Genomic DNA, 14,660 nt, shown 5'->3' with positions numbered 1-14,660 from the left:
GGCCTCATGAACCAGTGCAACTCTAGCCTGTGAAACTGTGATGAACTAAGTAGGCTATATGTTTGCAAATGTGCCAATAAAGTTTTTTTTAAATTATATTATGATACAGCAACTAAAAAAATAACTCTGCAGATTAGAAGTAGCAATGAAAATTCCAACAATATACTGCATGTTAATGGATCTGTTAGTTACATGTTAGTTACACCTGGTTTGTGGTTTGAGAGTAGCCTGACATGCCTGAACCTTCCTCATCCTCTCTGCCAAAAAGGAAATGCATGCCTAGTTCAGGATGATTGGAGTCAAATGTTACATCACCAGTCAGGGAGCTGTATGGTAAGATCATTGAAAAAGCAGTTTCTCAACAGCTCAGTTACTTCTTAAAACAGAATAACTGCTGCCTTCCAGTCAGGTTTTAGACAGAACCACAGCACTGAAACCACTCTGACCAAAGTGTTTAATGACATATGTCTGAATACAGACAGTGGAAAAATGTCAGTCTTAGTTTTGCTGGATCTCAGTGCAGCATTTGATACAGTTGACCACAACATATTACTCAAACGACTGGAGAACTGGGAAGGTCTTTCAGGAACTGTACTAAACTGGTTCAAAACATACTTAGAAAACAGGAAATACTTTGTATCAATACGTAACTTCACATCTGAGCAGACAAGTATCACATGTGGAGTTCCCCAAGGTTCCATCTTGGGACCCCTTCTGTTTAACATTTACATGCTCCCACTGGCACAGATTATAAAGAACAACAAAATAAACTATCATAGCTATGCAGATGACACACAAATATATATCACAATGTCACCAGGAGACCGAGGCCCTGTACAGGCTCTTGGTAAATGCATTGAGGAAATTAATGACTGGTTGTGCCACAATTTTCTCCAGCTAAACAAAAACAAAACTGAAGTAATAGTCTTTGGTCCCAAAGAAAAACGATTACAGGTCACCAGAGAACTTCAATCTATACATCTAAAAACCACAAACCAGGTGAGAAATTTGGGTGTAGTGATGGATGCAGACCTAAACTTAGAAAAACTCATTAAGACTCAAGAATATTTCAAGGATAAAAGTTCTGATGTCTCAACAGGACCTGGAAAAACTAGTCCATGCATTCATCTTTAGTAGGCTTGATTAGTGTAACAGCATCTTTACAGGTCTACCTAAAAAATCAGTCAGACAGCTACAGCTCATTCAGAACTGTGCTGCTCGAGTCCTCACTAAGACCAAAAAAGTGGACCACATCAGTCCAGCTCTGAGGTCTTTATACTGGCTGCCTGTCCGTCAGAGGATAGACTTTAAAGTTCTGATGCTGGTCTATAAAGCTCTGAATGGTTTAGGACCAAAATACATTAGTGACCTCCTGACCCAGTACGAACCTTCCAGATCCCTCAGGTCATCTGGATCCGTTTTTTTATCAGTTCCCAGAGTCAGAACCAGACACGGAGAAGCTGCATTCAGCTTTTATGCTCCATATATCTGGAACAAACTCCCAGAAAGCCTCAGGTGAGCTGAAACACTCAGTTTATTTAAATCCAGGTTGAAGACTCCCCTATTCTCAGCTGTATTTGAATAAAGCACCAAATCCACACTTTTAAGCTTAAATTTCAAAACTTATATTTTAACTACTGATTTTATCTAGTGTTCTGATTTTATCTACTGTTTTTTTAAATCAATTTTAAATCATGCTTTTTATTGTTTTTGTTTTTTAATGTCTCTGTAAAGCACTTTGAATCACCTTGTTGTTGAACTGTGCTATATAAATAAACTTGCCTTGCCTTGCCTTGCCTATGGTTGGGCATGTCTCTGCAACATGCTGCACTTCATGGGAAACCAATTTTCTTTTTTTAAATTAACAGAATATGGCTATTTCCATTGTAAATATTTCCATTGTAATATATTTTGTTAATTTTGTTTCCAATGAACTGCAACAAGTTGCAGAGAAAGAGTGATGTAACATCTGACTGCAATCATCCTGAACTACGCATAAATTTCCTTTTGACAGAGATGTAAGGAACAACAATGGTTAAAAAAAGAAACAAAACAAAAAGGGAGTTTTTCTAAATTGCAGTAAATTATACAAAAAGCATATCAGGACAGTCAGAAAGACAAACAGTCGCTCAGAGATAGACCAGTTTAGTCCGATAATGGGTGCAGTGACGTTAGAAGGCAGAGCGGTAGTGTTTTCTGTGCGCTGGCCCTTTAAAACGCGCCGTGTTTTCATTGGTAAGGTGACGTCAGAGCACTGAAGGACTCCAGCCTATCCTCTCTAAACAGTGAAGGCAATGGTCCTGGCAAAGCGTCCTGCCTTAGGAGGGAGACTTTTACACTGCACAAAAGCCAGGGAAACACTCGTCGCTGGAATGAACCAGAGCCCTCCTGCACTCGCCGTGGATTAAAACCGAAACTTTTACGATGGCTCTGAACGTGAAAAAGTAGCGCGAGAAACAGCACGCTAAACCGCCACCGCCGCCACCACCACCAACGGACCTTCTACTGCAAAGCAACTCCTAGTAGATGTACGGCCACTGCTGAAAAATATGCTCCAGCCAAGCAACCTCAACCCGGGCTCCAGTCGCAAATTCGCAGTGTTTTAACCAGTTTCGTGAGACATTCACGGGCCTCTTCTTCACGTTGTTGTTGTTGTTGTTTTTTAAAGGTTCTTACCTTTAAAGTCCGCTATACAAGTCCACAACCCACCTGAGAGAGAGAGAGAGAAATAAGAGAGAGAGAATTATGGCAGGGAAGCTGACAGCAGCGCAAGGCACAGGAATACTGCTGGTGACAGCCAACGTTGGATCCCTGTTCGAGGATGTGAGTTTCCCCATTGATAAACACAGTCTGTCAATGCTGTCTCTTCACGCCAATGCTTAGTTCTAGCTTCGTTATTTCTCCCGCCACACGGTCAACTCCGTGTCTTTTATCATGCTAAATAATATCAAAGCTGGTCACGACTCGTGTATGTGTCAAGTCGCGTGCGGTAGCTTAAACAGCTACTGTACCGTTATACCGGGGGCCCTCTGACAACCTTAAAAACACACCGTACACCCGTCTGTCTTTACGGGTTACGTGTTCAACATATGCAGTGACCCACTTTTTCTCTCATGTTTCTTGGGTTGGTTTCTTGCCTGCTGTGTATGCACGGCGGCGGGAAGATAACCCGTAGCTTGTTATTACTGTAGTATTGCCACTGACTGTAACTTGAGCTAATCAGGGATGCAGTAGCTGTTTACTATTTGAAGACTCACCCTCTAGGCTGATGTGAAGCAGTCTGTGTGCATCACAGTCAGTAAAAACCAAACATGCATCCTGTCTGTATCAGAACTGTATTTTTTATTATTATTTTTTAGTTGATGTGATACAGAGTGTATAAAATAGTCGTTATTCAGCTTTTAAAAAAACAAGTGCAGCAGCAACTGATGTTTTGCTCCTTTTCTCCATTCATGTCAAATGTGTCCTGCAGCCAGTGTTATGAATAACAGAGATGTTAGGAGAGCAGGCAGCATTCAGATATCCACTCTTGACAGTGCCACATGCACATGTCAAGACAGCAGAGACGTCTTATGTCTAAAATAGGTGTGTCAGGCCTTATTAGGCGTGCCAGTTGAAGTTGTTGAATGACATCTGTTTTGTCATTATTATGTAATTATCTTTCACTTGGTCTACGAAAGTAGTCTGGTACCTGCTGGCACCAAGTTGAGGGGCAAACACTTTTCTGTCACTTTCAGTGTTGTGTCAGCACTGAGTACCCCCTCTTCTTCTTCTCTCACTCTTGTGAAGTGCCGATCCACAACATAAGGAAAGAGTTATCTCTCTGACTGGAGTAAGCCTATAAATAGCCTGCCACCACTCACAAGCACCAAGCTTTGGGTGTCCTGTGCTATTTTTCTGGCTTTTTTTCCTTACTAAACTCTGAATTGAAATGTAATATCCATGTTTCCTGCTTTGAGTGGGTGTGCAGGTCATGCATAAGGCAATCTAGTCTCTGATGTGTTTGCATCCTTATGATGAATATGTGGGCTGAATGAAGTCTTTGTTAACTGCTTTTAATACCGTTTCCACTTTTAGTCTGTTTTAAATTGCGCGCTAGGAAATGCAGCCTGACACTAATTCGCCAAGATGCAATATAAACTGTGTCAGGCCTTCAGAATATGCATGTATAGTACGATATCATCTAACTGAGTCTTGTCTTGAAATGGCAGATATTCTTTTTCGACCTTGCACTGCTACTGTAATGTTGCAAACATTACAAATATAAACCCATCACTAACAGATGTAACATGCAGTTGTGGTGTGATTTTAGCACGTAGAGCTAATCTGCAAGTATTGGTTGATACGCTGATTGTTTTTCTTTTCTTTTGGTAGACTAAAATTATAGGTGAAAGGCTTAAAAATAAGAACTAGATGACCGTGGATAGTTGACAAGATTTGCTCAGTAAGGTGAGCTGATGGCAGCTGTTAGATCACGTCCTATTACGCCTGTGGGGAACCATATGGAAGGAAGCCTATGTTGCATTATTTTATTAGTCTTTCTGTCTAGTGCACAGTGGAGATGATCAAGGCAAAAACCCATATATGTGTAGTTACTATTATCATCATTATCGTTATTATTACTGTTATATTGTTATTATTGCCGTTAAGACAAATGTGCACCCTAGAAACCTCAATGTTTTATGTTCTTGTACATAAAGACAAACACACCTAAAAATTTATATTCTGTCATCGATTCAGATCAGTTTGTTCCTATGGCCCAATCACATGTGATGGTTCAAAAGGGCTTGACGGGCACATATATATAGACATACACATATTTTTAAAAAAAGGAGGGAAATCATGTCCTGAACTAGAAAAATGGTTTCTGACACTTACAGGCAGTTCGCGCGAGAAAAAAGTGGGGCTAAATAATAGAAACACAAAAAACAGTATAAAGCAGTACCTGCTATAAGCCTAATTTTTATTGTAAACAAACCGGTGTTGCTGTAATGCTGCTAACATTATGTTATATGGTCATCAGTCATTTTCAGACATCAACTTTTGGCCAGTGCAGTCTTTCTCACATGCATCACAGAAGGAAACGGTCCACTTCAGCCATGCTCGCAGTACTGGAAATGCTCTGTGCGGTTTAGGCGAGGAAGTTGCCCGAGTAGGGGTGCAGGATGCAGTGCTATAGCCCGCTCGCTAGCGGTGAATGCTGTACTATTTGCTGTACCTGTATTATTCGCATATTGGTACAATGTGACTTCACATTTTTTACTTGGGGAGCCGGCAGGCTGAATATCTACTATGATCCACTCCGACTGCAGGTAATATTTCAGTCCTTGTGTGCACCTCTGTGCTGTCTGCAGTGCATGTGTGAAAACAGCTCGAAACACCTGCCTACAGCCGCAGTCCCATTGCCAAGACTTCAAATGAATTTGAATCATTTTGATCTTGACATTTTACATCGAACAGGAACTTAAAAGTGTTTGGCTTTTTTTCAAAGCATCTAACAGTATTCATTTGGGTCTCGCAGTTTAAACCCATTCTCGTGGTCCATGCGATTAAAACCAGTGTTTTCTTGGTCAGCCTCGGTGTGTAATTAAGCTGATGCGATAACTGTAGTTATCAGTTATTGTTTGATAAGCATTACAGAATCGTCCTCGAGCTCAAGCCATTCGCTGTCGGCCTTGTGAACCATGCTCAGTGAATCCAATTATGGGAGCAAACACTGGTTTGTCCTGTGTTTAAAACGACCATCAAGGTTTACCCTTCATCTGTCTTTTGTTTTCTCACACGCTCGCTTTTGTGGCTCTAAGGAAGCATCCCTCCCCCCGTGGTCTGTTTGCCCTTTGACTTTTGTTGTGAATTGACCCCAGCACCACATACAACAGGACTCTGAAGTCTTTCTTCTTATTATTTATGTCCATTCAGTCCCGTGCTGATCCCTGTCCCGTGTCTGTTTCAGTCAGGTATTTTTTTCATTAGCATCGTAAAGCAGTAAAGTAAAGAGCCGTATTGAGGTTTCTGCCACTGCAGCTCAAATGCTGGCTTCCTGTGTAACAAATTTTCTTAATTTATCTCAACCATATATTGATACATGTTGAACTTGAGCATATTAAACTACTACCAGAAAAGGAAGCTATCATTACCGTATACGGGACCTGTTCTCTCCGGGCTAGGTTTTTATAAACTCTTCCCTTCCTGAAGCCACAGTGTGAAAACACAGTAGGTGTCCCATGGGTCCTGCTGGATTCCTGAGCCACCCTGTTTTGCATAATTAAGCACAGATGGAGATTAATGATCCCACTGAAGTGTAAGCTTGGTGAAGACAGGATAAAGGGGGAAAATAAATGAACTAATTGGTAATTGGTTTTCTAATTCAGGTGGAACAAGTCAAACTGTAGAAGATGCTGTAGCTGCACTAGTTTGGACCAATTCACACTTTATGCTTTTCTCTTTGCACCTTAGAAATAGGTGCCATTGTGTCTGAAAGGGTTGATGATTGGTTAGAATTAGTTAAGTGCCGGAGCTGAGCTCAATTATCATTGGGTAATCATGTTCAGAAAACCCTGGAGTGTTTAGTCTCTGTCTGTTAAAGGGGGACACTGTGCTGGCCAGACTTTGTTGCCATCAAATTATCCCGCTGTGACCTAGAGCTGGGCGATAGAACGATAACGATATGTATCGCGATATAACTTTTACTCGATAGAGAAATTAAGCTATCGCGATAGACCTCGCCGCTCTTGTCCTCTTAAAATAAAAAATAAAAAAAATTAAAAAAAGGTCAGCCAATCCAAACTAAGTAGCGCAGAGCCGAACCAATCACAGCCGCAGCGTCACGTCGCGTGACTTGTTACGTACAGCACAAGTGCCAAGCCGCACGTGTGTTTGTTTGGGAAGCAGCCAGCGCATAATGGAGCCAGCGCGTAATGGAGGAAATGAGTGTGCCGACTAGAAAAATCAACCGAGCGTGACCGAAGAGAAAACAGATGATGGTTCCAACGTCGGAGAGATTGTCGAACGGAAGAGCCATAGAAGTTCCGTAGTGTGAAGGTATTTCGGCTATTTCAAGTCTGACAAAAAACAGAGTAGCGTGCACTGTAAATTGTTTCGAAAGCAAGTCTGGAAATACAATAAACTGGTGCATGCGTCACACTGTGCGCCACGTTATTGTTTCGGTGAAATGAATTTCTACAATACTGTTAATTCTACTCTCTGCAGTGTTTAAATGCTTACATATACACACAGTTACTGTCCCTCCACACATACGACTCGGTTCTGCTTCTATGCCCCAGCTTTGTTTACTTTTTCCCACCGAGGCTTCTAGACTTCTGATTGGCCAACATTTCTGCACGGTTAGGAATCTAGCGCCACCTGCTGCTTTGGCATGTTCATAGCAGCGTTTTTCTTCATTTCTGCCTTTATGTGTGGACGGGATTATTTTTTAAAACGAAAACGGAAAATCTCCGTTTTCAAAAATACCCGTGGACGTGTGGACGTAGCCTCAGTCTCTGACTGGAAGCGCTAATTCGTCATTCGGCTTTTGTCAGACTAAAGTAACTGTTAAAACTGTTTGAAAAGCTAAGCTATACAACAAGGACAGATTGAGAATTTCCTTTTAGTTCTCAGTTTATTTGATATTGACAAAAGTTAGTCAGTTTTCTCTGTTCTTCTGTAAAACAAACTAAGATTTATTTTTAGAATTAATATTTTGTTTCTAAGTGGAATTGACAATTTAGTCTGTTTCGTTTGTTCTATTTTGAAACTTAAACGCTTTAGCGGCTGCCTTTTGTGTAGTTAGCAATATTTGCCTTTATTTATCTGAAAAAGTCTCATGTTCCTTAAGTACGTCTACCCTGTTGAACTTATTATGGGAAATAAATATTTAAATAAAAACAAGCTGCTGATTATTTCACATTTTACTTGTGAGCAACGGCACATTTAAATCTTACAAATATAGTTATTTGGCTTATATCGTGATAGATATCGTTATCGCCTGAAACGAAAAAAACATATCGTGATATGAAAAAATCTCATATCGCCCAGCTCTACTGTGACCTCTCACAGCCCTGGTTTTTAATTTTTTCAGAGGGCAGACTTTTACTCCCTGTTGGGTAAAAGAAAAAATAACAGCAGCAAACTATTTCCAGAACATAACTCAGGGTTTTTTTTCTGGCTCAGAATATACTTTTGGAGGATAACTGCACGTGTAGACATGATCGATCCCAATTGTTGCCATTTTAACCCCTTATGACATTAAAACAAATTATGTGTAGGGGAAGTCTAAGGAATAAAATACATGCACTTATTTTGCAGGGAAAAATTTGGGATTAAATGGGTTAAGCACTGAATTTTTTTCCCTTTATTTTTGGCCATTTGATAAACCAAAATAAATGCTACGCTTGGGTAAGTAAGCCAGTATAAAACATGGTTTGAGCTTCTATTTCAGTAGTTCTGCCCAAATATGCATTAGACATGAAGAGTGCTACATAATATCACAAAAATGCAGTTGTTGAGCAATTTTCACAACCACAATATAGGCACAAACAGCTTTAACTTTGAAGACAATCTATATGAATTTACGGTTTGCGTCACACTTTTAAAAATTTAATCTACTTCTGGGCTAACATTATAAATTACAGGCAGCTGTGGAGGTCTTTAGGAGGCTATTGGAGCAGCAACGTCTTTGCACCCAACAGCCAGAAACCTCCAGGAACCACTGGCAACCATTTGGGGAGGTCGGGGTGGTCGTATCATTTCCCATTTGGTGGACAACTCAACGTGTTTCAAGATGGAGGATTGTCTGCAGTACAAAACTGCACACTCAATGGCATCACTAGTCGTTAGCCAATGAGCATGCAGTTTCAGGGTCAAGCCTGCCTCTCAATAAAGAATAGTTAAGTTTGTCTTTCCTAAAAAGAAATAACAGCAGCAGTCCACTTTTATCAGTGTTTTAGTGAAAAAATCCAATATTATGTCCTAATATAATATTTGGACATTAGCTGAACAGGGCTGTCTTTCTGTAATCTTTGTTGCTTTGGATGTTTCAATTTGACCTACAGCTCAACAGGAGCCCGATCGCCTCCTGTGTAGACACTGACTGGGGCTCCGAGGCTGCTGCTCAGCTAACGCGCTCCTCCTGCCACGCCTTCTGTGTTGACATGGTGTGTAATCGTGCTGCTTAAAAAAGTGAGAGAATGAAAAGGTTTCCGTTACGGTTCGGAGGAAACAATGTAGGTGTGACTTAGAGCTGGGCGATAGAACGATAACGATATGTATCGTGATATAACTTTTACTCGATAGAGAAATTAAGCTATCGCGATAGACCTCGCCGCTCTTGTCCTCTAAAAAAAAAAATTAAAAAAAAAAAAAAAAAAAAAGGTCAGCCAATCCAAATTCAGTAGCGCAGAGCCGAACCAATCACAGCCGCAGCGTCACGTCGCGTGACTTGTTACGTACAGCACAAGTGCCAAGCCGCACGTGTGTTTGTTTGGGAAGCAGCCAGCGCATAATGGAGCCAGCGCGTAATGGAGGAAATGAGTGTGCCGACTAGAAAAATCAACCGAGCGTGACCGAAGAGAAAACAGATGATGGTACCAATGCCGAAGAGATTGTCGAACGGAAGAGCCATAGAAGTTCCGTAGTGTGAAGGTATTTCGGCTATTTCAAGTCTGACAAAAAACAGAGTAGCGTGCACTGTAAATTGTGCCGAAAGCAAGTCTGGAAATACAATAAACTGGAGCATGCGTCACACTGTGCGCCACGTTATTGTTTCGGTGAAATGAATTTCTACAATACTGTTAATTGTACTCTCTGCAGTGTTTAAATGCTTACATATACACACAGTTACTGTCCCTCCACACATACGACTCGGTTCTGCTTCTATGCCCCAGCTTTGTTTACTTTTTCCCACCGAGGCTTCTAGACTTCTGATTGGCCAACATTTCTGCACGGTTAGGAATCTAGCGCCACCTGCTGCTTTGGCATGTTCATAGCAGCGTTTTCCTTCATTTCTCCCTTTATGTGTGGACGGGATTATTTTTTAAAACGAAAACGGAAAATCTCCGTTTTCAAAAATACCCGTGTACGTGTGGACGTAGCCTCAGTCTCTGACTGGAAGCGCTAATTCGTCATTCGGCTTTTGTCAGACTAAAGTAACTGTTAAAACTGTTTGAAAAGCTCAGCTATACAACAAGGACAGATTGAGAATTTCCTTTTAGTTCTCAGTTTATTTGATATTGACAAAAGTTAGTCAGTTTTGTCTGTTCTTCTGTAAAACAAACTAAGATTTATTTTTAGAATTAATATTTTGTTTCTAAGTGGAATTGACAATTTAGTCTGTTTCGTTTGTTCTATTTTGAAACTTAAACGCTTTAGCGGCTGCCTTTTGTGTAGTTTGCAATATTTGCCTTTATTTATCTGAAAAAGTCTCATGTTCCTTAAGTACATCTACCCTGTTGAACTTATTATGGGAAATAAATATTTAAAAACAAGCTGCTGATTATTTCACATTTTACTTGTGAGCAACGGCACATTTAAATCTTACAAATATAGTTATTTGGCTTATATCGTGATAGATATCGTTATCGCCTGAAATGAAAAAAACATATCGTGATATGAAAAAATCTCATATCGCCCAGCTCTAGTGTGACTTGAGTGTCCTTATCCAGTATTTAATCTCTGGTTTAAACTGAAAGTAATAGTAACTGAGAGATCATATCATGACTTCTGAAGATTTGTCCTTGGAGAGCTCCCTGTGATTACGCTAAATGATTAAAATCTGACAAACAGATGCCCATTTTTCAGCTACCTTACATGTAGGGCAGAGTTGTTACTGTACTTTACTACTACTACTATTGGCTCATCTTACTGTAGTTTTCATTCAGTTGAAATCCGCTCTGTTTTTGATGACATATACATCTTTTGTTTACTCAGCCAATATAACCATATGGTGAAGCAATAAATTACTATGAATGTCCCCTTTTGTGGGTTCTGTCTTCCAACTTCTTTTCCATCTCGTCTCTTGTTTCTCTCTGTATCTGTCCTGTCCACTGACAGACAGCTCATTAGCTCAGGCTTTCACAGCTTGGATCCCACTGAGCTGGCATATTTACACCACTAAAAATGGAACAGAGCAGGAAAAAAAAAGCACCTGCCTCAAACCAAGAGGCTAGCTGCCAGTATTTTCAGTAACTATTACATCAAATGTCTGGTGTGGTGAGGAAGTATTTTTTGTTGTTACCCCACGCAACCTCTGCGTCTCATTAGAGGTGAGAAGCAAAGTGGTTAAAAATGCATTTTTCCTTCTGAACAAGCGATGATTTTGCTGCAGCCCACATAGACCCTGGAAGCTAAATATAGCTGCCAGTCACATGGCAGATGCTAGTGAATTCCCAAACTGAATAATGTAGTTGTGCGTTCATGGTGTGTATTTATAGTGTTGGCAATAGTAGTGCGATTGTGTGATCCCAGACGTGATGCAGTGTTGATAAGAGATGGAAGAGGAGGAAACTAACGATGTAGGATGGGGGGTTTTCTTCTTAATATCGGATCCTTTTTGGTGTAACCCGTGTTTTACCGAGGAGCTCAACGGCCCAGGACTGTGACTAAATACTTAAGCTGACTGCTTTATTTTTTCGCGTTTCTTCCGCTGCCAAAGTCTGTCCCAGTGTGTTGCTGCAGGAGTGGAAAGGTTTATGAAAGAAAGATCAGATGATGCTATTTTGGTGTTCTCCCTGCGCTGCCCTGCTCCATCCTGTCATAACGTGGAATTAGAATTTCAAAAAGGAAAAGATGTTGGAAGGAAGGCTGAAAGATGGCACCAAAAGGGAACAGCAGCCCAGACTTTCAAGTACCACATTTCTCTTATAGCACCAGTCATTGGTAAATGTGCATCTTAATATTAGTTATAGAGCATCCATTGTTGTTGTTGTTAAAACTTTACGATGAGAGTGCAATTTCTTCTTTTCAGTGCTACTATAAGAAACATACTTTTTTGGGAGGTGCAAAAGCAGATGCTTTTGTTGCAAATTACTCTTTGGTGGTACTGACAATGTATAAGGGTTTCGTGAGCCTGGTATCAGCAGAAAACCTCAATGCAATAAATGAGTGTTTTGCATGTTGTGAAATTTTACGCAATATTTGCATTAAAGCCTCATTTCAGAAGTGGAAAAAGTTGCTGCACCACAGACTGAAAAGGTATATCAGACATGCACGTTTGCCTCCTGCAAACTCTCCAGCCTGACCTGTTGAGGTCTGATCACTCGGACCACATTAAGAGGTGGTCTGAGCAACATATGGCCACATTCTTTCAGCACTGTGTGCTCGCTTACTCAGCTGACGTCTCACCTGCTAGTGAAAATCAGTGTATTTGTTTTTTACGCTAAGGCAAGAAAAACTAAGGCTCTTTAAGTGGATTGGGCTGCTTTTGTGGTTTAATAGGCCTGGATTGGACTCTGGACAGGTTGCTACTGAGTTAAGAAGGTACGGATGGAATTTCAGGAATCTGGCATTTGTTTTTTTTTTTGCTAGAAAGAGTAATGTATTCCACAAGTTTGGAACAGGGAAGTAAGATGTGGACACCCATTCTGATGCCAGCGAACCTGTCGCTGTCCGCACGTTATCAGATCAGCTGAGGCGCGTGTGAATTTCTGGTATGAGCGCTAATAAACGATATGCTCATTTTGGTTTCCTTTGCACAGCCAGTCAATGCCAAGATGGAATGTTTGCCAGTCTCACCGCCTTGTTTCAACCTATCACTGTTACAGTGGGAACAATAAGGGAGTTGTGATCTGATTTTTTTTTTTGTGTGTGTTATTCTTTGATGCACACAGTTCTAACGGTTTCTTTTATTTTTGGTGCTTTGTTTGAATTTATTTTTGGAAACCACAAGATTTAATTAAAACCACTTTGGTGTGGTTTTTTGGGGGGGGGGGTAGGGGTGTTGTGGAATTTCCACTGATCCCCTGAAAAGTCTTAAATGTGGTGAAAGTAAAATATCTTATTAGTAGCATTGCAGTCTTCAGTTTTATTTCGGGTGCCTTCTCTGCTTTTGGAAAGAGGTTTGAGACAAAGATGACCATATTTGGGAGATTCGCTGCTGATGATGTCATGCGGCTTAAACAGTAGAAAAAACTCCCAAAAACCAGCCTGAAGCCTGAGTTTTGGATCACAGGGAGTTCTTGGCCATATGCAGATGTCATTATTTGAAGCTTTGCCTGTTTAATAAAAACCCTAAACACTATAACCACATATGACAGAAATTAATGCGTCTAAAGCAACAGTTTTGAACAATTAAATAAACCAGCTAGTCAGTAAATCTGCCCCAAACTCTGTATGAAAGTTCAGATGAAATTCTGACTGTGTCATATTGAATTTACTTCTTCAGCTAAATAATAAGCTAGATAGTGCTTATTTTTAGTTTTCAGATAATAAAGTCTTCTTTTTGCTGTTTAATACCAGGTTTGGGTACCTGAGCAGGCAAGTCAGTTCAGGCCCAAATCAGTAAAAGTACATATGATCGTGTTGCTCATGTGGGGAACATGCTGTTTCCACCTAGACAGTAGAGTTTATATTGGGGTTCTCTTGGGGGAAAGGATGCACTCACAGTCACAGCCATATATATGAATCCAGATACAGGCTCTCGGTAACACATACCAGGAGACAGGGATTTTACAGTGGCTTGAGATGGCCACTTTGTTTGCTCCTTGAGGTCATTGACCCCACTCAGGAGGATTTGATAATGGTTTTGTGAAAAGACCCGGACAAAGAATGGCCAGGTCCCACTGGGCCCAGATAAGGGATAAGGGTGGGAGTGTTGATGCGGTGCAAAGGAAGTTTGGGTTTACTCCAAGAAACATAATTATCCCAGCTGGGAAAGCAAGTGAGGGGACAGCTCCCCACCCAGCCCCTTGATGAGTCTAAAGACTCATTCATAAGATTCCCAGAAGATACAAGAGTGATGGCTCATGAAACTCCACTCAGGATTACAGTAGGTTATGTGCAATGGGAGGAAAAAAGATCAATAATGTCAGATCCCAAGAACAGGAGACTTTCGATTTAGTGCAAAATTTCTATCAAGTCGCTGTGCAAGTCTTATTTTTGCTGACCTGAGCCAACAGGTTTATATTAAGCACAAGGTAAAAAGTAAACCAAATTTAGAGAGGTTCATATTAGCTAACTAGTTTATGATATTTACATGGTGAGATAACCGGGTTCTTTTAGCAAGCTGGGTTAGAGGGTTGGTAAGCTGGGTCATGTCCCATATAAAGTGTCCAGATGTGCTTCTTCTGCACATATTGACATTTTTCTGCAAAAGTAGTTTGATAAATAGTTTGGTTTTTAGCTGAGTTGGCGTGTTAAACTGTGGGTTAGATGACAGAAGGCATTTTATAACTACTACTAACTATTACTACAACTACTGCTCGCTTAATAGACAAAACAGAATGATCAGTGATGGAAAAAATTTGTTGTAGCATTAGTTCATTTTCCAAAGCAGCTCCGTGTCCAGACTTGTCTGCCTGTCGAGATATTGTATCAGAGGATATACGTTGCATATTTAGATAGTAACTCTGAGGTTTCTTTCTTTCTTCCTGTAAGTGAAGGTCGTTGCCCAATAATAGAGATACTAAAAGCTGGCACTGATTGCAGGTTTTGTATAATGTTGCATGGTA

At 40.6% G+C, this 14,660-nt stretch overlaps 1 protein-coding gene across 1 annotated transcript in view; it reads left to right on the top strand.

The window, feature by feature from the left end:
• The first annotated feature begins 2,295 nt into the window (after positions 1–2,295).
• Positions 2,296–14,660, top strand: part of inpp5a (inositol polyphosphate-5-phosphatase A) — a 177,617-nt gene continuing 165,252 nt past the window's right edge. Inside the window, exon 1 of the mRNA XM_085368919.1 lies at positions 2,296–2,823. Within this exon, the coding sequence (XP_085225045.1) occupies positions 2,746–2,823 (78 nt within the window). The 5' untranslated portion in view covers positions 2,296–2,745. The remainder of the gene's footprint in view (positions 2,824–14,660) is intronic.

This window comes from Diplotaxodon limnothrissa, linkage group LG13, assembly GCF_057381915.1.
Source record: "Diplotaxodon limnothrissa isolate DT_005_m linkage group LG13, D_limnothrissa_male_GT1.1, whole genome shotgun sequence".
In the NCBI taxonomy this organism is placed as follows: Eukaryota; Metazoa; Chordata; class Actinopteri; order Cichliformes; family Cichlidae; genus Diplotaxodon; species Diplotaxodon limnothrissa.
This window is presented reverse-complemented; position numbering and strand designations above follow the sequence as displayed.